Source organism: Melozone crissalis, unplaced genomic scaffold, assembly GCF_028551555.1.
Source record: "Melozone crissalis strain CALT ecotype California unplaced genomic scaffold, PUWL_Pcris_2 ptg000063l_1, whole genome shotgun sequence".
Lineage (NCBI taxonomy): Eukaryota > Metazoa > Chordata > Aves > Passeriformes > Passerellidae > Melozone > Melozone crissalis.
Genome location: NW_026535841.1, coordinates 2652363 through 2674650, shown reverse-complemented (window position 1 = coordinate 2674650; position 22288 = coordinate 2652363). Strand labels below are relative to the sequence as shown.

General features: G+C 55.0%; 1 protein-coding gene across 1 annotated transcript; it reads left to right on the top strand.

Moving 5' to 3' along the window:
• Positions 1-15164: 15164 nt before the first annotated feature.
• On the top strand, positions 15165-21102 carry IQCD (IQ motif containing D). Its single transcript, XM_054289044.1, has 4 exons — positions 15165-16007; positions 17212-17445; positions 19656-19727; positions 20830-21102. Exons 1-4 carry the CDS (start codon positions 15420-15422, stop codon positions 21100-21102), a joined length of 1167 nt encoding a protein of 388 aa, XP_054145019.1. The 5' UTR covers positions 15165-15419.
• Positions 21103-22288: the final 1186 nt, after the last annotated feature.

Here is a 22288-nt window from a genome sequence, read left to right as displayed (position 1 = left end):
TCTGTGTGCACGTGTTGGTGTGCATGCATTGGTGTGCACATGTTGGTGTGCACGTGTCAGTGTGCATGCATTGGTGTGCACATGTCAGGCTCTGTGTGCAAGCAGGTCTCGTGCTTGTGGGCATGTGTGCATTGCCCCAGGCCGTACACAGGTGTGTGCACAGTGTCTGTGTGGCACACGCGTGCTGGTGTGTGCAGGCTGGGCGTGCACAGCTCTGTGTGTGTGTGTGTGTGTGTGTGTGTGTGTGCAGGTGTGTGCTGCTGGCAGGTCCCGCTGTGCACTGGCTCTGCACGTGTCCCTGTGTGCACACAGGGCCCAGGGATGTGGCTCTGGACACAGCTCTGGATACACAGCTCCGTGCATCCAGCTGCTGTCCCACCTGGGGAAACAGATGTGTCTGTGTGTCTGTGTGTGTGTCTGTGTGTCTGTGTGTCTGTGTGTGTGTGTCTGTGTGTCTGTGTGTGTGTCACTACTGAGCTCTGCTGGCTGGAGTGGCCCCTGGCTCTCTGTGTACACTCGGTTCTCGTGGCCGAACCGAACGCCCAGGACAGGGCGGGTGTGTCCCCTCTCCTGTCCCCGTCCCCCGTGTCGTGACAATCCCAGGGGCCGCCGGTGGTGCTGCCGATGTTGTCCTTGTCCCCACCACGCCCCTGAGCCCCCACAGCTGTCCCCACCCCTCCCAGCTCGCTGCAGACTGGCATCCGTGGCAGAGATGGTGAGAGCCCAGCCGAGGGCACGGGAGCAGCCTGGACCCGCTGCCATCGCTCCAGGACAGTGGTGGGCTGTGACACGGGACAGTGCTGGGCTGTGACACAGCACATGCCATGGCAAAGGGACAGCCGGTGTGTGTGCCTGGCACTGCTGCCGGGCCCTTGGTGGCCTTGCCACACTTGTATCCCCACGCCGGGGCCGAAGGACCCAGCTCCGATTGCACTTGTCCCAAAATAAAGCTCTATTTTTGTTGTACTCCACCCTTGGCTCCCAGCGATCTCCTGGCCAAGAAGGAAGGAAGGGAGGAGCACCCCGTGCAGGGATAGCAAAGCGAGGCACGGAAGTGCCTCAGGATGTGGCAGCTCTTGGGAAGCCGTGTCCAGCAGCTCCAGCTCCAGCAGGGACAGCTGTGGCTGGGCAGCGCCAGGGCTGGCACTGGGACACCCCACAGGACACGGGAGGGGTGCAGTGACACAGAGAGCAGTCACTGACCACAAGTGTCGGGAAAAGGGCTGGGTGCTTTGCCCTGCCTTGGGGTGCCATGACACTGGAGCATCCTGTCCCCTGAGTCATGGAATCATGGAATATCCAGGGTGGGGAAGGATCCACCAGGATCATCGAGTCCAGCTCCTTGCCCTGCCCAGGACAGCCCCAAAAGTCGCACCATGTGTTGCTTGTTCCACCCCTCTCAGCCTGGTGACTCACTTGAACACAAAACCACAACCCCGCTTCCCCCGGAAAATCCCCACTGGTTCCCGCCCTCTTTCCCGACCAGCGATGTTTTTCCATCATTAGGGCAGTGATTTGAGGCCGTTTCCATCCGCACCCGAGGAACGGCTCCTCCCCAGCACCCGGGTGAGGGCGGGCAGCTCTCCGGGGTGTGCCCGGCGTGCCACCGTGCTGCCACCTTTGCCAAGGTGCCCCAGGAGCGGCTGGAGCGGTGCCCATCCCAAAAGGGACACAAAGGGCCGCAGTTATCAGTCAGCGGCCCCTGCTCTGGCCGGCAGCGTGTTTGCTCACATTCCAGAGGCTGTTCCACAGCGGGGAGGTTGGAAGGAGGAGGGAGAGCTGCAAAGCTGCCACCTGCAGCACGGCCGGCTCAGGAGCTCCTGTCCATCCCAGCCCCCTGACTCATTTGCTGGCACTGGGCTCTGCCTGGCTCTCGGCTCCATCCATGGCTTTGCCTTCCCCACCTTGGATCCCGTGCCGTGTGGTGCTCCCGGTGCCCTGCAGCTCCCTGTGTGTCTGTGTGTGTCCCTGTGCAGAGGTGACAGTGCTGGGGGTCCAAGGGCAGCATTCCTGCTGGGACTGGGGTTGTGTTGTCCATGGAAAAGCCAGCAGTGGTGGCTGGCTGTGGTCACCCTCTCTCTGGGTATTCCAGGCCATGATCTCAGCCTGGTGTTATCCCTCTGCTCTGGCCCCAGCAAGGATTGGGTTTCCCACCCCACTGACAGCTGCCTGTGTGCTGACCCTGGTGCTGCTCCAGCCAGGCTGGATGAGGGAAAGGCATCCCAGCCCTGGGGATTTTGGGAAGGGAGCAGATGGGACACATTCCTGGAGAGCAGCCCCTGGCACAGGGCAGGAGCAGCCCAGCTGGAACAGCGGGCACAGCCCTCACATGGGCATAGGGAGGGGAGGCTCCTTCTGAGGAGGGGTCACAGGTCTGAGGGATGGGGGGCCATCTCCACATGCTTGGAGGTGCTGCCTGACAAGGAATCATGGAATCGCAAGATGCTTTGGGTGGGAACAGAACTTAAAGGTCATCTCATCCTATCCCCTGCAATGGGCAGGGACACCTTCCCCTATCCCAGGCTGCTCCAAGTCCCATCCAACCCGGCCTTGGACACTTGCAGAGATCCAGGGGCAGCCACAGCTTCTTTGCATAGCCTATTCCAGGGCCTCCACACCTCCCAGGGAATGATTTCTTCCCAATATCCCATCCACCCCTGCCCTCTGGGAAGCCATTCCCTGTGTCCTGTCCCTCCACGCCCTTGCTCAAAGTCCCTCTCCATCAAGGAACTCCAGTGAAGTGTGAAAGTCCAAGGTGGGGGAAATAAACCCGAGTGCAGTGGGACAGGGCAGCTATGGCATTGTGCCAGACAGTTTTCATGGATCTGCTCTGAAGCACTGCTGAACCCTTCCCTGGAAGGGGTGATGGAACGTGCTGGGATGGGGCTGGAGCAGGAGCAGCGTGTGCCCACACAGGGGAGAGGAAATCCAGGCTGGATTTACTGTGTGCCTGGGAGCACAGCGTGGAAATGATCTCTGTTTCAGGACAGGATTAACTGCTGCCCTGGGGCCTGTCTGCCCTGGCACGGCAGGGGCTGGGATCTGCAGCAGGGACAAACACTTGCTAAGCTGGGGAGCCTGAGCCAGGAAATTGCATCCTTCTGGGATATGCTGGGCTGTGCTCTCAAACCTCCCACATGCCAGGCCTCAAACAGTGTCAGGGACTGTCCTGGGTATGGAGCTGGAATTATGGCAAAGCCTTTTTTAGGGTAGATGTAGGAAGATTGCATTTTCCCTTGTAGGACAGCCCAGCCCAGAGAGCTGAGGGTGTTTGAAGCTGCCCAGACGAGACTGGAGGCCAGGAGATGGACAGGATGACCCCCTCAGGCTCCCTTCAGCCCCACAGCCTCTGTTCCAGCACCCAAAAATCCCCCTCAGGCTTTGCCCTTGACCATTTGGTGGCTTCCCTGCTGGCTTCACTGCTGGCTTCACTGCTGGCTCTTGTCACAGGTTCCTGCCCTGCCCTGAGCAGGCTCTTGGCTCTAGCTGAGTTTCTAAAAGATGAAATCACAGGAGCTTAAAGACATTTTAAAAGCCTTAGAATCAGAGGAAGATGGGGTGGTTAAGGTTGGATATGCTCTCTAAGATCACCAAGTCCAACTGTTCCCCCCAGCACTGTCAAGGTCAGCACTAAGCCATGTCCCCAGGTGTCACATACTCACATATTTTTAACACTTACAGGGATGGGGACTCCACCACAGTCCTGGGTAGCCTGTTCCAGTGCCTTGCCACCCTTTCTATGAAGGATTTTTCCCTAATATCCAACCTAAACCTCCCTTTGTGTAACTTGAGGCCATCTCCCTTGTCCTGCCTCTTGTTCCCTGGGAAAAGAGCCTGACCCCCACCTGGCTCCAGCCCCTCTCATCCTTTGGGGCTGTGGGACCCCACCAAGGAATGGGGTTCTTCACCATCAAGGAGCAGCTTGCTCAAATCATAAGACATGGAATGATTTGAGTTGGAAGGGACCTTAAAGTTCATCTCATTCCAAAGCCCTGCCATGGGCAGGAACAACAACCATGGATCTCCCAAGCACCTCCTGAAGAAGAGTTGTGGCAGTTAAGTGGGAGAACAGAAAGGTGACATCTTTGGGTCTCTCCCAAGCAGAGATGCTGGAGCCTGTGCTCGTCCTTCCCTCTCTGGAAGGCAGCAGATGACAGGACTTTGAGATGCTGTCTCAAACCCCAAAGCTGTATCCCAGTTAGGAAAAACAAGTGCTGGTGACATTCCAAGTCTCCTGACTCACAGCAAGTTGCTGTTCTGCCTCAGCAGCACATTTTGTGCTGGAATAAAACAACACTCCCAGAGCACGTGGTGGTCTCAGAGTGCCTGTCAAGGCCCTGGTACAAATGAGATGTGAAAACTCTGCTGATTTTATTAATAGTAAAATTCACTACTTGTGGAGTATCTCAAATCCTCTGTACTTTCAGCAGCCCAGACTTCATGTTCCAGCTCCTCAGATGTGAGTTTATTTTCAGAGCTCCAGCATGGCTCTGGGAGAACTGCTGCTGGCTTTCCCTGGATTTCTTGCCAAGAGGTCACAACAGCTCGTTTGTACTCAGAGCAGCAGAGTTTCTCCTACTCCATTTCCATAAACGTGGGGCACCATCCTGGCTGGAGAGCTGAGCATCCAGATCTGCTGATGCTGGACCTGCACTGGCCTGGCCCTGCTGCCAGGAGCTGCTGCTGGGGTGGCAGGATTGGACCTTGGAGAAAGCCACTGTGCCCTGGGCTGAGCCCTAGCGTGGGCAGCAGGGCAGGGGGGATTCTGCACTTCTATACCTGCCCAGGTGAGACCCCACCTGCAGAGCTGCCCCAGCACAGAAGGGAGCTGGGGATGCTGGAGAGAGTCCAGAGGAGACACCAGGGTGAGCAGAGGGATGGAGCAGCTCTGCTCTGAGGAAAGGCTGAGAGAATTGGGATAGCTTGGCCTGGAGAAGAAAAGGCTTTAGGGTGACCTAGTTGCAGCCTTCCAGTACTTGAGGGGAGCCAACAAGAAAGATGGAGAGAGAAAGAAAGATGGAGAGAGAAAGAAAGATGGAGAGAGACTTTGGACAAGGGTCTGGAGAGACAGGACAAGGAAGAATGGCTTCAAACTGAAGGACAGTAGGTTTAGACTGCATATTTTGAAGAAACTATTCCCTGTGAGTGTGGGGAGGCCCAGAGCAGCTGTGGCTGCCCCATGCCTGGCAGTGTCCAAGGCCAGGTTGGACACTGGGGCCTGGAGCACCCTGGGATAGTGGAAGGTGTCCCTGCCCATGGCAGGGGGTGGAACAAGATGAACTTTAAGGACCCTTTTAGTCCAAACCATTGCATGATTCCATGGTTCCATGGTTCTGTTCCTGTAGGGAACATGGAGGGTGCTCCATCAGGCCAAGCAGCCAGTGGGACTGACTCACCCCTGTGTGTCCCCATGCCATGGATCCTGGCTGTCACTGAGCCCAGCAGCTGCAGATGGGGGGTGGGGGTGTCCTTCAGGGGACACACGGATGCTCCAGGTGGGGACAGAGCCTGGTCACTGCTCCAGGCAGGCACCGAGGGTGGTGCTGGGGCAGTGGCTGAAGGGCAGGAGAAGCTGTTGGAACACGGTGTCACTGAGGCAGAGTTTGGAGGCGACTCCTGACAGCCACCTGCCAAGGTCACCATGACAACAACCGACCAGCAAGGGCAGAGACGGGGCCATGGAGGAGCAGGGCCAGGCACGGCCTCGTGTCACCTTCTTCACAACATCCCAGAGCCAGCAGAGCGGCTGGCCCCGGTGCAGGGCTGGGGCACCCTCAAACTGGGCTGGGGCTGGGGGACCCTCACACTGTCCTGGGGGACCCTCACACCATCCTGAGGCTGAGGGACCCTCACACTGTCCTGGGGGACCCTCACACCGTCCTGGGGCTGGGGGACCCTCACACCATCCTGGGGCTGGGGGACCCTCACACTGTCCTGCGGGACCCTCACACCATCCAGGGGATGGGGAACCCTCACACCATCCTGGGGCTGGGGACCCTCACACTGTCCTGGGGGCCCCTCACACTCCAGGAACAGGTCTGTGGGCCTCTGACATGAAGCCCCCTCTCCCAAGAGCAGCCCTGCAGATTGGGACCTTGACTTGGACTACCCCCTGCCCACCTGCAGCAGCCACACCAGTGCCCAGGAAATGCAGCTCCTGGAGGAGCAGGTGAGGTCTCCTCTTCCCTGGGACAAAGCTCATGGCCCCCTGTGGCACAAGGAGGCCTTTAGGTCTTCAGCCAGCTGGATCAGGAGCGGGTGCCAAGGCTCTCTCCAATGGCTGGGAGAGGCAGTTGTTGGATTTAGGCCACCTTTGACACGAGTGGTTGTGCCTCCATCCCAAACTCAGGACACAGCTGTCATATCCTCTCTCCAAGTCACCTGTGGTTTGGAATAAGCTACAGACATGACTGGCCATGGGCTTAACCTGGATTCAGATGTTGTTCCAATGGTACCCTGAAAGAGAATAAGTTTAGATTTGATTTTGGGAAGAGATTCTTCCCTGTGAGGGTGGGGAAGGAAGAGATTCTTCCCTGTGAGGGTGGGGAAGGAAGGGATTCTTCCCTGTGAGGGTGGGGAGGCCCTGACACAGAGTGCCCAGAGCTGTGGCTGCCCCTGGATCCCTGGAAGTGTTCCAGGCCAGGCTGGATGGGATCTGGAGCTACTTGGTGTGGTGGAAGGTGTCCCTGTGGATTGAAGCAAGATGAGCTTTAAGGTCCCTTCTCCTAAGCCCAAATCATTCAATGATTCAGTGATTCTCTGACTCTGTGATTATGCGTATTGGAGCTTTTTGCTCTGAGATCACCTTGGTCATAGTGAGGGATGTGGTGGGATCTGTCTCTTCCTGAAGACAAGCACCACTTTGGAGTTCTTTATTTCATGGTAGGAGAGCACCAATAAAGGCTTATGTTTGCTCTCACAAAGGTAAAAAAATTTGAGAAGGCCAAAAAGAAAACTCATCGTCACTACAAACAATTACGGCAGCAGTTTTTGAAAGAACAGGAGAGGAAGATGGCGTGGAGGAAGAAGGCAGCGGAACAGTTTCAAAGATCCCTGGAAGTGTTCGATCGCAGGAACGGGAGGATGCCCGGCCCCAGCTCCCGTTCGGGGGCGGCTGAGGCGAAGCCCTCGGAGTAGAGCAGCGTCCGGAGAGCTCCTCCTGCAGAGCGAGCCCCGGCTGCCGGCACACAGGAGCTTTAGGAACCCAATCCTACAGCAATAAACAGTGCAACCCCTCTGGTGCTGCTGCCCTCTGGGATCGATGGGAATGGGGTCATTGGAGAGCCTTGGCTGGAGGGAGCAGTGAGGGAGCTGGGGGAGTGTGACAGTGTTCACAGGGGTCTGAGGATGAGGGAAGAGACGATTTGACTCCATGTTTCAGAAGGCTTGATTTATTATTTTATGATATATATTACATTAAAAGTATACTAAAAGAATAGAAGAAAGGATTTCCTCAGAAGGCTGGCTAAGAATAGAATAGCAAAGAATGAGAGCAAAGGCTCTGTCTCAGACTCTCTGTCCGAGCCAGCTGGGCTGTCATTGGCCATTAATTAGAAACATCCAACATGGGCCAATCACAGATGCACCTGTTGCATTCCACAGCAGCAGATAATCAATGTTTACATTTTGTTCCTGAGGCTTCTCAGCTTCTCAGGAGGAAAAATCCCAAGGAAAGAATTTTTCATAAAAGATGTCTGCGACAGGGGTTGTTAGCCTGGAGCAAAGGAGACTCAGAGGTGACCTTGTCACTCTCTACAGCTCCTGAAAGGCGCCTGTGCTCAGCTGGGGCTGGGCTCTTTCTCCAGGAACTGACAGAACCAGAGGACACAGCCTCAAGCTGTGCCAAGGGAGATATAGGTTGGATGTTATCTTTCATGGAAAGAGTGATAACGTTCTGGAATGGCTGCCCAGGCAGGTGGTGGAGTCCCCATCCCTGGGTGTGTTTAACAAAGCCTGGAAGTGGCACTGGGTGCCAGGGTTGAGTTGAGGTGTTGGGGCTGGGTTGGACTCAATGACCTTGAAGGTCTCTTCCAACCTGCTCATTCTGTGAATCTGTGAATTCTGTGAGGCAGCTGCAGGAGTGAAACTCCTCTTTGAGGGGCTGCTGTCCTGTGAGGGAGTAGGAGTGCCATGTGAAAGGGATGGAGTTCTTCCTTGGCTTGTGCCCTGGGGGGTGGCCAGGCACTGCCCAGGGAATGGGCACGGCCCCGAGGCTGCCAGAGCTCCAGGAGCCTTTGGGCAGCACTGCCAGGGATGGACAGGGTGGGGCTGTTGGGTGGTCTGGGCAGGAACAGGGGCTGGATCAGTGATCCCTGTGGGTCCCTTCCAGCTCAGGATATTCCATGACTCTGTGTCCCGCTTTTCCAGCCACCATTGCAGTGTTTGGGTTTCATAACATAAACCTTTTCTGCTTGAGATGAAGCTGCTTATTTTTTATGCTTCCCAGTGACCTCGAGAGAATAATTGGACCTTGGAAGATTGCTTCCACATCCTCAATCACGTCACATCCTCAGTCAAGTGCTTCCTTCACTGGATTGAAAAATTCCCAGTACCTCCAAGCTGTGCCCCTCAGCTGGGATTTCTCAAAACTGATGGGAGAGGCACAGCTCAGACAGCAGGACAGCACAGGCAAGTCACATCTCAGCACTCAAAAATCAGGAGCCATCAGGCCTTGGCAATAAATTCTCTATTTACTGTTAAAACTGTTATTTAAAGAAGCACAAAACCTTCTCCTAACCTCCCTATAGACATAATTCAGGTGCTGGAAGGCTCTAGAAACATTGCATGGAAAATCAGGGTTTGGCACCTGAAGTGGCTTCAAACCACAGATCTATCAAGTCTTGCTTTTCCAGAGTATTTAAGATATATTCTTGTCGTCCTCCCACCTGTGATAAATCTGCCCTGCATCCTTTCCTCTCCATGGACAGACCCTTCCTTCTTGATCTCAGTTTTTGCCTGTTGGGTTTGTCCAGGAAAAGGAGGATTTGCTGTTCACCAGATGAACAGCAAAGATCAGCACAGATGAACCTTAAAGATCCCTTCCAACCCAAACCATTCCATGGTTCGCTGTGACAGCTGCTGGACAGGAGGGACAGGGAACAGGGACAGGTCATGCAGGCACCAGTGCCAGGCTGGTGTCCACCTGCACCAGCTTACTTGGTGGCTGAAACCCAAGAAAAGATGGACTGAGATGAATAAAAACGAAATGTCAAAAAGCAAATAATGTCAGAAGTTTTTAGAGAGGAGCCTGGAGGTTGTCACTGCCTGGAGGTTGTCACTTGGGGGTGACCCATGCCGGCCACCCCTGGGGTTTTCCTTTTGGGAAGATGCTGTGGGAAAAGGAGAGCATCAGAACCAAAGAGCACCCACCCTGCCCACTGGGGGAGGGGATGGCCCCGCGTGGTTCCTGGCACGCAGCAGCACCCGGGGGGAGCGGGGGATGCGTCCCCTCCTTGCCGGGGAGGCAGAGGGGCTGCAGGGCTCTCACAGAGCTGCTCTGTGCCGAGGTCACAGAGCTCAGCCCCTCTGTGCTGGGAGGAGCCTGTCACCGGCGGCTCCGCTCCCCAGCTCGGTGCTGTCCTTGGTGCCACCATTCCCATGGACAGACAGCCCTGGCACGCAGCAGCACCCCGGGATGAAGAGCCCCAAGCCGGGGTGATGCCTGTCCCCTTTGCCCTCTCCATGCCACCTCCCCAGCACCGTGGCCTTGAAGCCTCTGGAGAAGCTGGAGCTTGTTGGGGAAGATGAAACAGGAAAGCCTTATCAATATGATTGTCTGGCAAAAGATTTTGAGAATATAGAAATTATAAGTGAGATTGAAATGAAAGCTTTGAGATCCCTCAGTTACTGAACAACTGGAAAACAGTGGCATGGCCAGCTGAAGGTGATCCCCTTTTGATGGAACAACACCCTCTGCTTGCAGACAGCTCCAAGGGCCAGAGCAGACCCTACAGCTTGGCAGAAGGGGCCCAAAGAGGAGTTTTTAGGGTTTAAAATGTAACACAGTACGGGAATGTAATGATTCTTATAGGCTATATGTAAATGCTATAGGATTTGTATCTTGTACTAGATTGGTTAGTGAGAATCAGAATATTCAGCACAGAAGGAGATTTATTGTATTGTAACGGGAACCTCACTCTGTTACCCCTTTTACTCTCTCACCCTCTCATCCTCTCTGCCCTTCTCTTCTCTCAGCCCTGCTCCAGCTGTGTTTGGCAGCTCCCAGCAGGGCCCTGCACCCAGGCCCTTTGCAATAAACCCCAAGTTCCTGACCTGGCCCCAGAGATCTCTGCTCTCTGTCTGTCCCCACCGTCCCACCCCCGATGCTCCTACAGGAGCTGGGCGGTTCCCGGGCAGGCCGGGGGGGTTTGGCACACCCGGGGTTGGTGCCGGGGCTGACCGAGCCCTGTGCGCTCCCTCTCGGCAGAGCCAGGGAGCAGCGGGCTGTACCTGGGAGATGGAGGCTGTGACTTGCTGCAGGCTCACGGAATCACAGAATCATTGAAGTTGGAAGAGCCCTCTGAGAGCATCAAGTCCAACCATTCTCCCACCACTGTCCCCTGTCCCCAGGTGCCACATCCACACAGCTGTTAAATCCCTGCAGGGATGGGGGGTCCAGCACTGCCCTGGGCAGCTGTGCCAGGGCTGGACCACCTTTCCCATGTAGGAATTGTCCCAAAATCCACTCTGAGGCTCCCCTGGCCCAGCTGAGGCCGTTCCCTCTGCTCCTGTCCCTGTTCCCTGGAGCACAGCCCGACCCCCCCGGCTGTCCCCTCCTGTCAGGAGCTGTGCAGAGCCACAAGGGCCCCCCTGAGCCTCCTTTGCTCCAGGCTGAGCCCCTTCACAGCTTCCTCAGCCTCTCCTGGGGCTCCAGCCCCTTCCCAGCTCCGTTCCCTGCCCTGGACACGCTCCAGCCCCTCCAGGTCTCTCCTGTCAGGAGGGTCCCAGAACTGGACACAGGATCTGAGGTTTGGCCTAGCAGACAGATTAGCACCAAACTCACATATTCTGGTCTCAGTGCCCTGACAGCCCCAGGGACACTTTCCTGTGCCACATCTGCCCACAGCTGGCTGGGTCCCTCTGCACTCCTGCTCCTGCCACTCAGCTCCAGCCTGGTGCTCTCAGAGCCAACCCAGCACCTCCAGCCCTCCCATTTTCCTTGTTGGCTCCTTTAGCTCAGAGTTTACACCAACCCCACTACTCTCATCCCTTCAGCCAGCTCTGTGCTGCAGGGACTCCCTGGTTTCTCTGTGCCCTGCCTGGGCTTTCCTGACAGGCTCTGGGGGCCAGGGAAGTGCAAACTCCTTCCCAACTGTTCGGGATACAGATGCCATCATCCCACTGACAGTGGGACATGGGGATGAGGGAACAGCAGCCAAAGCTGCAGGAGGGATGTGGTCAGGGATCAGCTGGCCCTGTGGAGTCCTGCAGGGCTTGGTGTGGTGCCAGAGCTCCATGCTGCCGGCAGGGCACAATGTAAGGCTACAGCCAAAGGACTCTGGCAGGAGGGGACTTGGCACAGACATGTTTTATGGAAAATCCTTTCCTTAGGAATTTTTCTCCTGAGAAGCTGAGAGGCTTCAGGAACAAAAGGTAAACAATGATTATCTGCTGCTGTGGAATGCAACAGGTGGATCTATGATTGGTCTCATGCAGTTGTTTCTAATTAATGGCCAATCACAGTCCAGCTGTCTGGACTGTCTCGGTCAGTTACAAGTCTTTGTTATCATTATTTTTCTATTCTTAGCTAGCCTTCTGATGAAATCTTTTCTTCTATTCTTTTAGTATAGTTTTACTATAGTATATATCATAAAATAGTAAATCAAGCCTTCTGAAACATGGAGTCAGATCCTTGTCTCTTCCCTCATCCTGTGACCCCTGAGAACACCATCACAGGGACTGGCCCTGCAGTGACAGGATGGGGTGCTGCTGCCTGCAGCAAGGCTTCATTGTGTGCTCCTGCTCTGTCACCAACATTTCACAATCAGTTCAAACCATGCCCCTCCTTGGTGTCCCTTCCCTTGTCCCACACAGGGGTCGGTGGTAGCAGGAACAGGGGAATTATTTGGGCAAACCAGGCTGGGGTGGATCATGGTTTTCCCAGCAGATCGACGTGCCAGCTCCCACACTCTGAGCTGTGCTTCCCTTTGCTGCAGAGAATGGGATTCAGCACCTGGAGAGGGGTTTGGGTGCTGGCTGAGGCCATCTGGGGCCAGGGCAGTCCATGGCCATCAGGTATCTGTCACAGTCCTGCTGTTGGAACACAGTGGACTCAAACTGTGGGGGACACTGTGCCCAGGCTGTACCAGGGGCTTTGGGCTCTCCCTCTCCTGCTTGGACATGCTCCACATAATTTGGATTCTTGGGCAGCTCTGGCTCAGGCAGTGATGCAGTCTGGTGGGTTTGGGTGCAGAGAATTGTTTGAGGATGGATCTGAGGCTTTTCTACATCCTGGATGAGGTGGGATTGACGCAGGTTTGGTGATGCTTCATCCAGCTCCCAAAGTGACCCAGTTTTCCTCCTGGCTGAAGAGCTGCTGCTGGCCTGGAGCAGTGTGGAGCTGCAGGACGAGTCAGGGCTGCTCTGGACATGTGTCATCACCTCCATCTCCTCCTGCAAGTCGGCAATGTCTGTAATTACCCAGATCCAGGAGGGAGCAGCAGTGATCCACAGTCTTCCCTGCTTCAGAGGAGGTTTGGATGCGACCCACGGCTCCACCCCTTTCCTTCATCTTTCCCTGGATGACACAGGGACTTGCTGTCCCTTCAAGCAGGCTGTGCACACCAGACACAGGGGACTCTGGTGACAGTCACTGGCCAGCTGATGCCATCTCCAGGTCATGCTTGTCAGAAGTCCAAGTCTGCACTTCTTGGAGAGCAGTAGCACATTTCAAACAAAGCAATCAGATCACTCCTCAACTTTGGAAAGACATTCTTTTCATGATGGATTTCATTCCAAAATATCTGCAGTGCATGTGCAGCCTTTCAGGGGGGTCAGGGATCCCTTCTGGAGGCCTTGTCAAGAAAAGCAGCAGCTCTCCATGTCTCAAGGGCTGTTCTCTGTTATGTGATGAGCTCAATGAGGACACATCCAACTGACAGAACTCAAATCACAGTTCTGCTGTGCTCTCAATCATAGTGCAGCCAGGAAATCACAGATCTTCTGGATCCCAGTTGCTGAATTAGAGCTTTCGAAGGTGTTCCTGGGGAGGTCAGTGCTTTCCCTGGAGGCTATGGGGCAGCCTCACAGTTCCAGCTGTCCCTTCTTCCCACAGCGGGCTGGGAATGTTCCAGCTTGGGGTGGACCCAAACCCAGAGTCACTGTCACACTCAATCCCAAATTCTTGATTTGAATCAGTCCTTCGGCTGAGCCACTCAGGGCAAGAGGAAACCCACATGGAGGTCACTGCTCCAGGTAATGGGCCTGGAGGAAAATGACTTGGGGGTGCTGGAGATGGTACCAGGTATGCCCAGGTGGGCAGGAAGGCCAAGTGTCCCCTCATCCATCCTCCCGGTGGCACACCAGGAAGCCCAGTCCTGGTGGTCCCAATGCATCTCCCACCACCAGCCCCTCTTTGCTTTGTGTAGGGAAGCAGTTGGGAATGGGTGAGCAGAATTATTCCTGCACTTGGACACTCCCTGCACAGAAATAAAGGAGTTGCTCAGGCCAGGTAAGGCTGGGACCTGGAACAAGGCTGCACATGAGGGCATGGCCACCCCACCACTGTGCTGTGCCAGCTCCTGCGAGGGACAGAGATGGCTGTGGGGGTGGCCTGGAGCTCAGCATTGCCGTGTTTGCTGCTGGCAACCAAACCCTCCCCTCCCGAGGGCATCCATGGGCACAGGCTGAGGGCAGGCTGCAGGGCAGCATTCAGGGGCCATCATGTTCTTTGCAGATGTCAGTAAATCACAGGTAAGCAATTAACTCAGCCTGTACAGCATCAGCATCTTCATCAGCTGAGGTTCATTATCACTTTATGGCCCTGTAAAACCAGCCACGTTAACAGTGCGGCTCAGGGGAGCTCTCTTGTGTCCTGATGGTTCAAAACAGCCTCTTCGGAGCTCCTGGACACCCACTGGGCTGACCCGCGCCTGGCAGACGTCACCTTGGGGAGATAAAGTTTATTTTTCGGGATAAAGTTTATTCTTCGAGCACTTGTCGCGCTCTCAGATGCGGGCAGCTCAAATGGAACGAGCCGCCTCTTCCCCCTCCCCCCTCACAGCCCCCTCAGCGCCATGACACACCCCAACCCCTGGCAGTCGCCGCAGCGGGACTCCTCATTGGACAGCGGCGCTGTCAATCAAGCGACAGGAGGCGGGGCCAGCACAGCACGTCGTGAACAGCCGGAAAGGCCCCGCCCCCTCGGGTCGCCTGGCAACGGGAGGCGCTGTCGGCGGGACCGGGATCCAGACCGGGATCGGGACCGGGATCGGGATCGGGATCAGGATCGGGACTGGGACCAGGATCGGAACCGAGTGCGCTTCAGGGGTGGAGGCCGCCTGGACCCGGCATCCCCCAGTAACCGACTCCTGAGACACCCCGTCCCGCCCCCGGGATGCCCAGGGCCGCTGGTCCCACGGACACCCCGGTTCCTCCCGCACCGGCCCCTCGCCGCCCGCCCTTCGCACGGGGGTGTCCCCACCGGGAATCACCGCCCCGACCTCTGACTGTTCCCCGGTCTCTGGGTCCTCCTGCTGTCCCACACCCACACCGAGGGGACCCTGCACTCCCTGTCGGCCCCTCCGCTACAGCTGTCCCCATCTCCTCCCTCCCCTCTCTCCTCCTCTTGCCCTGTCCCTGCCAGATCCCCTCTCCTTCCTCCGCCCTCTGACAGGGACAGGCCTGGAAGGGCAGAGGTTTCCCATAGAGGTTTCCCACTAGGAACCCTCCCCTCCCCTCCAGGGTGGCCCCAGGGCTCTCCAGACCCTCTCCACACCCCTCTGGGGACAGCAGAGCTGCAGCTTGTGCTGCTCTACCTCAGCTGATTCTCAGAAGCTGTTGGGAGCTTTCCCCCCACCACCCTTCAAAGCCAGGAATCCATCGCCCCCTTCCCATGGGTGTTTGACAGCTGCTCTGGGACAGAGACCAGCTCTAATCCACAACCCCATGTCCTGACCCCCTGCCCAGACTCACAGAGAACTCCAGGGTAATCTCGGACTCTGTTTTCCCAAATTACATAGTTTCTCTAATGCTGTCACTGTGTTTTCCTTTTAGAGAGAAAATCCAAGAAGGGAGATTGCGTGACAGCAGCAGCACAGGGACCTCCATTTTCTTCCAGAGTCTCACCTTGTGTAAGAACTGCCGTGTCCTTGCTAGACCTCAAACCACCCAGGCCAGTGGTGTTTCAGTGAATCCATGGCAACAGAGGATCCAGCTGCATTCCAAGCATCCTCACGAAGCAAAGAACCTTGGTGAAGGCCATGGCAACTCCAAGGAAGGCAGGGATCCCCTTAGGTGTCATGAAGGTGTTAGATCCACGCCAGCTGAAGCCTGACAGCACAGAGGCAGAAAGAATCATGACTGTCTTGGATGAGACCATTGTCAAGCTGGAGATCACCAGGCTGATCCCACGGATTACTGGCTCCCTGGACAGGTATGCTGGGATGCTGGGACCTGAGATCACAAGCAGCCTTTTGGAGCTTCAGAAGCTTTCAATGGAAATACAGCAGCTGCACACCAGCGCTGGAGATGCAAAGACCATCAGAGCTGCAGAGAAACACTTGAAAAGTTCCCTGAGAAACATCCTGAGGCTCTTCCTGGTCAACCCCTTGCTTTACCATGGGCTGAAATTCGAAGTTCGGGTGAGAGAGTCACCAGCTGATGCTTTCATCAAAGCCTTCATGGAGTTCCGAGACTCCATGCTCGAGAGGCTCCTGACCACTCCTGATGAGGAGAGGGAAATGATTCAATTCATGAAAGACATTTCCCTCCAGGTTGAGAAGAACACAGAAGTGATCTCAGCTCTACAGGCACAGCTTGAAGGACTCATCCAGGCTCGAGATGAAGAGGTATGACCTTGTGGGAATGTGTTTTCCAACCAAGTGGAAAGTTGCTTTTTATTGGAGCAAAACCTTGTTAACTATAAACCAATCCCTTTATTGCAGTTCCTAAAGAGCAAGTTCCAGAAATCCTTTCTAAACCAGATCTAAAACTTAAGAATAATATTTTTATTGTAAAATATAATGAAAAAATGCATCTTGCATGCTTGATTTTTTTTTTTAACTCAAATTTGGCATGTTTTGAACCTGTTGTCACCAGCCAACTTGAACAATATAAGTCCCTGAGTTCCAGAGGAGTGGCAGGACAGGCACAAGCTGCTGTGGTGGTATCCTGGCAGGGTGACAATGCCAGCTGCTTCATTCCCTGCTGCTGAAAGAATGAAAAATCATTACAGGGAGAGATTGCTCTGATTAAAATCCATTTTTAATATTTGCTCTGTCTTCACTCTTGCTTAAAACCAAAATTTCTGTGACTCCCAACTCTAACAGCTGCTTTGGAGCCTTTGTGATTAATCAGTGATTATACAAATTACATGAATCTTTAATTTTATCTGCAGCTGAGGTGCAGATAATTGACTGGGCACTTCCCAGGCACTTTCCCAGCCTGTGTAGCAAGCCCAGAGCTTCTGACAACAATCCTTTGTTTTCCACCTGGGTTTCTCCTTCTCCTCCCTGCAAGAGGGGTCGGCTGAGAAGGTTTTGCCCTGCTCACTGGTGGCAGAGCCAGCTTTCCCCTTTCCCTCTGCTCCTTGGAGTTCTGGGAATTGAGATTTTTATGTGCCATTTGGCAGCTTGTCCAGGACATGGGGAATAAATCTGTTTCACTGATCCCAGCTGGGGATTTCCCTCCCTGAGCTTGTCCCCCAGACAGTCACTCAGAGCCTGATCCAGCCCTTGAGGGAGCCACAGGGCCACTCCAGGGAATCTGTTTTGGCTGCTCCTCAGGTGGCAGTGCCAGTGGGGCTTGGGATGGTTTGTTCACTCTGTGCCTTTACTAACAGGTTCCCAGAGGAGCCAGGGGAAGGTTTCCAAAGCTCCTGTGTAAATCTGACTCTTCCCTCAGCCAGCAGTGGCAGGGCCTTGGTGCTACCTGAGCTGGCCCCTGGGGGTCCCTTCTTGGATCTCCTCCAGCTTTGCAATGTTTTTTTCTTCTCCTGCTCACCTTATCCTCAGGGGCATTTCCAAAAGGAATTCTTCTTTTTTTCTGGTCTAGGTTAGCAAGAAGGACAAAGAAATCGAAAACCTCAAAACCACCATGGAAGATCTGGCCAAGAACTGCAGGACTGAAATCCGGCTGCTCATGAAGGAAGGGGGAAAGCAGAAAAAGGGGGATGAGGAAGCCTCCCAGGAGAGGTGTGCCAGGCTGAAGGAGGACATTCAGCGCCTGGGAACACAGTTCAGTGCACTGGTGCTGGAGCATCGAGCCTCAGAGCTGGTTCTCAGGAAGGTAAAGGGGAGGAGAGCCCTGGGACAGGAGGTTGAAGCCTTTTTGCAGAGCTGTCAGCTCTGGCTGCTGCCTGCTGCAAGGAGTTGCCTGGTCCCTGCTTGTTCCTGGCAGGATGCACATGGTGTTTGTCACAGCACACCCGCCCTGTCCTCATGCTCTGCTGATTCCAGTGCAAAGCAGCCCTGCAGCGACAGCAGGGACAGAGCTGTCACAGGTCCTGCTCCTGCTGCCTGGGAACACCTTCCCACTGTGCTGTCACACCAGGCAGGGCTCAGGGCAGCCAGCAGGAGCAGGACACGTGTGGGATAGTGACAAACCAGGGGTCTGCTGTAGGGGGAGCAGAGCAAACAATATTGGCTTGGTAGAAGGCATCTTTTAGAGCTGATTTATTGTCCAGGGTGGAATGGAGCTGATGCTGAGGGCTCAGCAGGTCCTGCTCTGCCCAGCTTGGCAGAACAGACAAGCCAAGGAGTCAGGCTGGGCTGAATGGGGGGAAATGTAACTTCAAAGAATCATTCCAGAATAGATTGGGTGGGAAGGGACCTTAAAGCCCATCCAGTGCCACCCCCTGCTATGGCAGGGACACCTCCCACTGTCCCAGGCTGCTCCCAGCCCCAATGTCCAGCCTGGCCCTGGGCACTGCCAGGGATCCAGGGGCAGCCCCAGCTGCTCTGGGCACCCTGTGCCAGGGCCTGCCCACCCTGCCAGGGAACAATTCCCAATTCCCAATATCCCATCCAGCCCTGCCCTCTGGCAGTGGGAGCCATTCCCTGTGTCCTGTCCCTCCATCCCTTGTCCCCAGTCCCTCTCCAGCTCTCCTGGAGCCCCTTCAGGCCCTGCAAGGGGCTCTGAGCTCTCCCTGGAGCCTTCTTCTCTCCAGGTCAGCACCCCCAGCTCTCCCAGCCTGGCTCCAGCCCTTGCAGCATCTCTGGTGCCTCCTCTGGGCTCTCCCCAGCAGCTCCAGGTCCCTCCTGTGCTGGGCCCAGGGCTGGGGCAGCTCTGCAGGTGGGGCAGAGGAGCAGAATCCCCCCCGCCCTGCTGCCCACGCTGGGGGCTCAGCCCAGGGCTGAGGGGGTGTCAGGGTTTCAGGGCAGATGCAGCCCTCACCCAGCAGCACCCCAAAGTCCCTGTCCCCAGGGCTGAGCAGATTCAGGAGGAGGAATGGGAGCAGCAGGCAGGCTCAGGCCCCTGCAGCAACAGCTCTGCCCTGAGCAGAACACACTGGTGACACAGAGAACTGAGAACTGGAAAAAGGGCATTTTCCTTCTCACTTTGCTCATCCTGAGTGTTCTCTTCAAAGCAGTGCAGCCTCCCATGGGCAGAAAGCCCACATGGTGGTGGGGCATCTGTCACTCTTGCATTGGGTGGTGCAGCATGAAGGGCTGGGCACTGAGAAAACATCAGACCCAAGTCAGAGCTGCAGTACAGGCCCCAAAATCTTTGGCAGAGGGGCTGTGCCAGGCAGTTCCTGCTGCAGTTCCTGCCACAGCAGGGCTGCTTTGGAGAGCTCAGCTCATTCCAGCACCCCAGCAGATGCATTTACTGACCACAGAAGCCTCCTTTCCTCAGCAAGTACAAGTTGTGCTTGTGGTCTAAATAGCTCAGGTGGGAGCTCGTGATGGCCTGGGAGCCCTTGGGCCATGCTGGGGTTGTGCCACACAGGAAATGGAGCAGGAATGATTCCACAGAGCACACATCCAGAGCTGGAGGGAACCTGCCCCAGGCTGTACAGGAGTACAGCCATTGTTAAACTGTTGTACAGCCAGAAAGAGCTTTCTTTTAAAAGGCACCACCATCTTCTGAGTACTTTCTGTCCCAAATTCAGGTTTTGCAGTTCTCTCCTGCTTCAGTTTTAAGCTGGTTGCCTCAGTTTGTCGATGACTTGCCACATTCCATCAGACACGTTCATTTCCTCCTGCAGAAAGCAACTTCCAGGTGCTGCTCATCCCCCCAGCTCCATGCTGTAAACCACATAAAGCCCTCTGGGAATGTCCCAGGAGAATCCTTAAACCAGGGCAAACCACATATGTGTCAGCTGAGGGAAGCTTGTCACAGGGAGGAGGTGAAATATCCAGATATATAATGATGCTGTGGCTCAAATACTTAGATATAATGATGATGTGGCTTAAAGTTTCCCTGTTTTCTCACTCAGGACACTTCTTCCCAGGCCTCAGATGTCTTCAAGGATCTGATCTTGTTTTGTTTTTCAGGAAAAGTGCAAAACAGAGAGGGAAATTCAGGAATGGGTCCAGAAATACGACACAGACATGACAGAAAAACAGGTGTTGGCTTTAAGTGCTTTGCTCTGCCATAAAGTGATTTGCTTTGGTAAATTCCTGTCCAAAGGGACACATGGCTCTTACCCAGGAGACCATGGAAGTGAGAGGCAGTCCTGCATCCAGGCAAACCTACAGGAAAGGGATCTTTGTCCTGCCTGTGTGTCCAGGAGTCCTCTGCTGCTCTGGCTTTAGGAAATGTTACATCCACTCAATCCCACAGTAAATCCCACAGTATCTGTGGGATAAATCTGTGCTAAATCCCACAGTATCTGGGGGCAAATGGGTCACCATGTTCTGTCTGGGATGTCCACCTGATGCCAGGAAACAGGTTTTTCAGTTTTGCACCAATCCTCAATCCTCATGGCCCTACCTGGTGTCCAAATTCTGCTCCTGTTCCTGCTGAATCCTTGGGGGATGTGCTGGGTGTTAAGAAACCCAACAGCCTGCCCACAACTGAGCCATAACAGGCTCAGGGTCACATCAGCACCCCCAAAACTTGCCTCTAGGAAGGCCCTGGGGGCTTTCCTGTTCTTGCAGTATTTATGGGATTGGATAAAAGCGGCTGGATTCCTTACAGAGCAAAATACAGGGAGGGGCCTGAAAGCTGTTGCTAATTGTAAGGAATGATCCCCTGTCAGATGTTTAATAATGGGATTATTTTGGTTTCCTGTCCCTGGAGAGGCAGGAGCCCCATGTTTGGGGCAGAATTTGTCAAGGCAGACCCACCCCCACACTGACAAAACATCAAACCCAAGTTAGAGCTGCAGTACAAGCCCCAAAATCTTTAGCAGAGAGGCTGTGCCAGGCAGTTCCTGCTATAGCAGGGCTGCTTTGGAGAGCTCAGCTCATTCCAGCACCCCGGCAGATGCACTGCTGGTTCTCCAAATCTTCCACTGTGTGTGGGAGCATTTTTCAGGGGAGCATCAAGGCACCCAGCACGTCATGAGACTCCCTGGGTATTGGGCACATCCCTCCTTTTGAATCCCTTTGGAAAGGCTCTGACCAGTTGAGGTTTCATGGCTTTGGGATGGGTTTCAGGACCCCCAGCTGGGGATGTGGGGAGAAGCTGCAGCCCAGCTGTCCCTGATCCCTGCTGTCCTGGCAGACCACATACGATGAACTCCAGATTGCCTACAACAAGGAGAAGGAGCAGTTGGCCGTGCTGATGGAGAAACACGCCCTGCTGATCCAGGAGTACACCCTGATCGAGGAGGAGCGCAGGATTCTCCAGGAGAAGGCAGAGGAGGCTGCACGGGAGGAGGCCAGGAGGAACCAAGCTGCCACCCGCATCCAGGCCTACTGGAAAGGCTACTTTGTGAGGTGCAAGTACAAGGCACTACGGAAGAAGGCAAAGGGCAAGGGCAAGGGCAAGAAATAAGGCCCCAAATCATTTTCTCTCCCTGCAAAGCTGCTGTGTCTGAGCTCTTCCAGATAAAAGCATTGAGAATTGTTAAGGTTGGAGAAGACTTTTAAGATCATCCAGTCAAGCCAGTACCACCATGTTCACCAGTAACCCTTGTTCTCAAAAATCACATCCATATGTTTTATGAACACTTCCAGGGATGGTGACTCTACCACTTCCCCTGGCAGTCTATCCCAGGGCCTCAGGACCCTTTCCACAAAAAAAAGTTCTGTTAATATTTAATATAAACATCCCCTGGCACAACTTGAGGCTATTTCCTCTCATGCTGTCATGTCCTACTTGTGTGGATTTGACAGCCCACTCCTGACTTTAGGGCCCTTCCTTGCAGCCTCCCTTCCCCGGAGAGAGCAGTGGCACTGGTGAGGCCTCTCTCTCCTCAGATATGGCCAAGGAAGGTGTGTTCCCTTCTTGGCAGCCACAAGAGATACTGGGATCCATGAGACTTTGAGAAGTTGGCAGCCATGTGGATAGTTTGGGATGTAATTACATCAAGAAAGACATTCCCTGTCCAGATAGACTTCAGTTCCCAAAAACCTACAGCCTCCAGGGAGAGCTTAAAGGCCCTTCCAGTGCCTAAAGGGGCTCCAGGAGAGTGGGAGAGGGACTTGGGACAGAGGGAATGGCTTCCCAGTGCCAGAGGGCAGGGATAGATATTGGGAAGGAGTTGTTCCCGGGGAGGGTGGACAGGCCCTGGCAGAGAGTGCCCAGAGCAGCTGGGGCTGCCCCTGGATCCCTGGCAGTGCCCAAGGCTAGGGTGGACACTGGGGCTGGGAGCAGCTTGGGACAGTGGAAGGTGTCCCTGCTCATGGCAGGTAGTGGAATTGGGATGAGTTTTAAGGTCCCTTCATGCTAACCCATTCCATGGCTGTCTGAAAAGCAGCCTTTGGAGCCCGAAGCCCTCTCAGGCTGTTGCAGACACAGGAGTGGCCCTACAGGCTGCCTCAGTGTCCCTGGTGCTCCTGCCTGAAGGACTCTCAGGGAGGAATGGCTCACCCAGCTGCAGAGGGGCCGGAGCTCAGCCCAGAGCAGCACATGGAGGGTCCCTCACCCTCGGAGCTGCCCAGCCTGGAGCCCAGTGCCCTCTGGAGAATTCCCGGGCTGGGGGAGCCTCCTGAGCACCTGGCACGGCTGTGACAGCGTG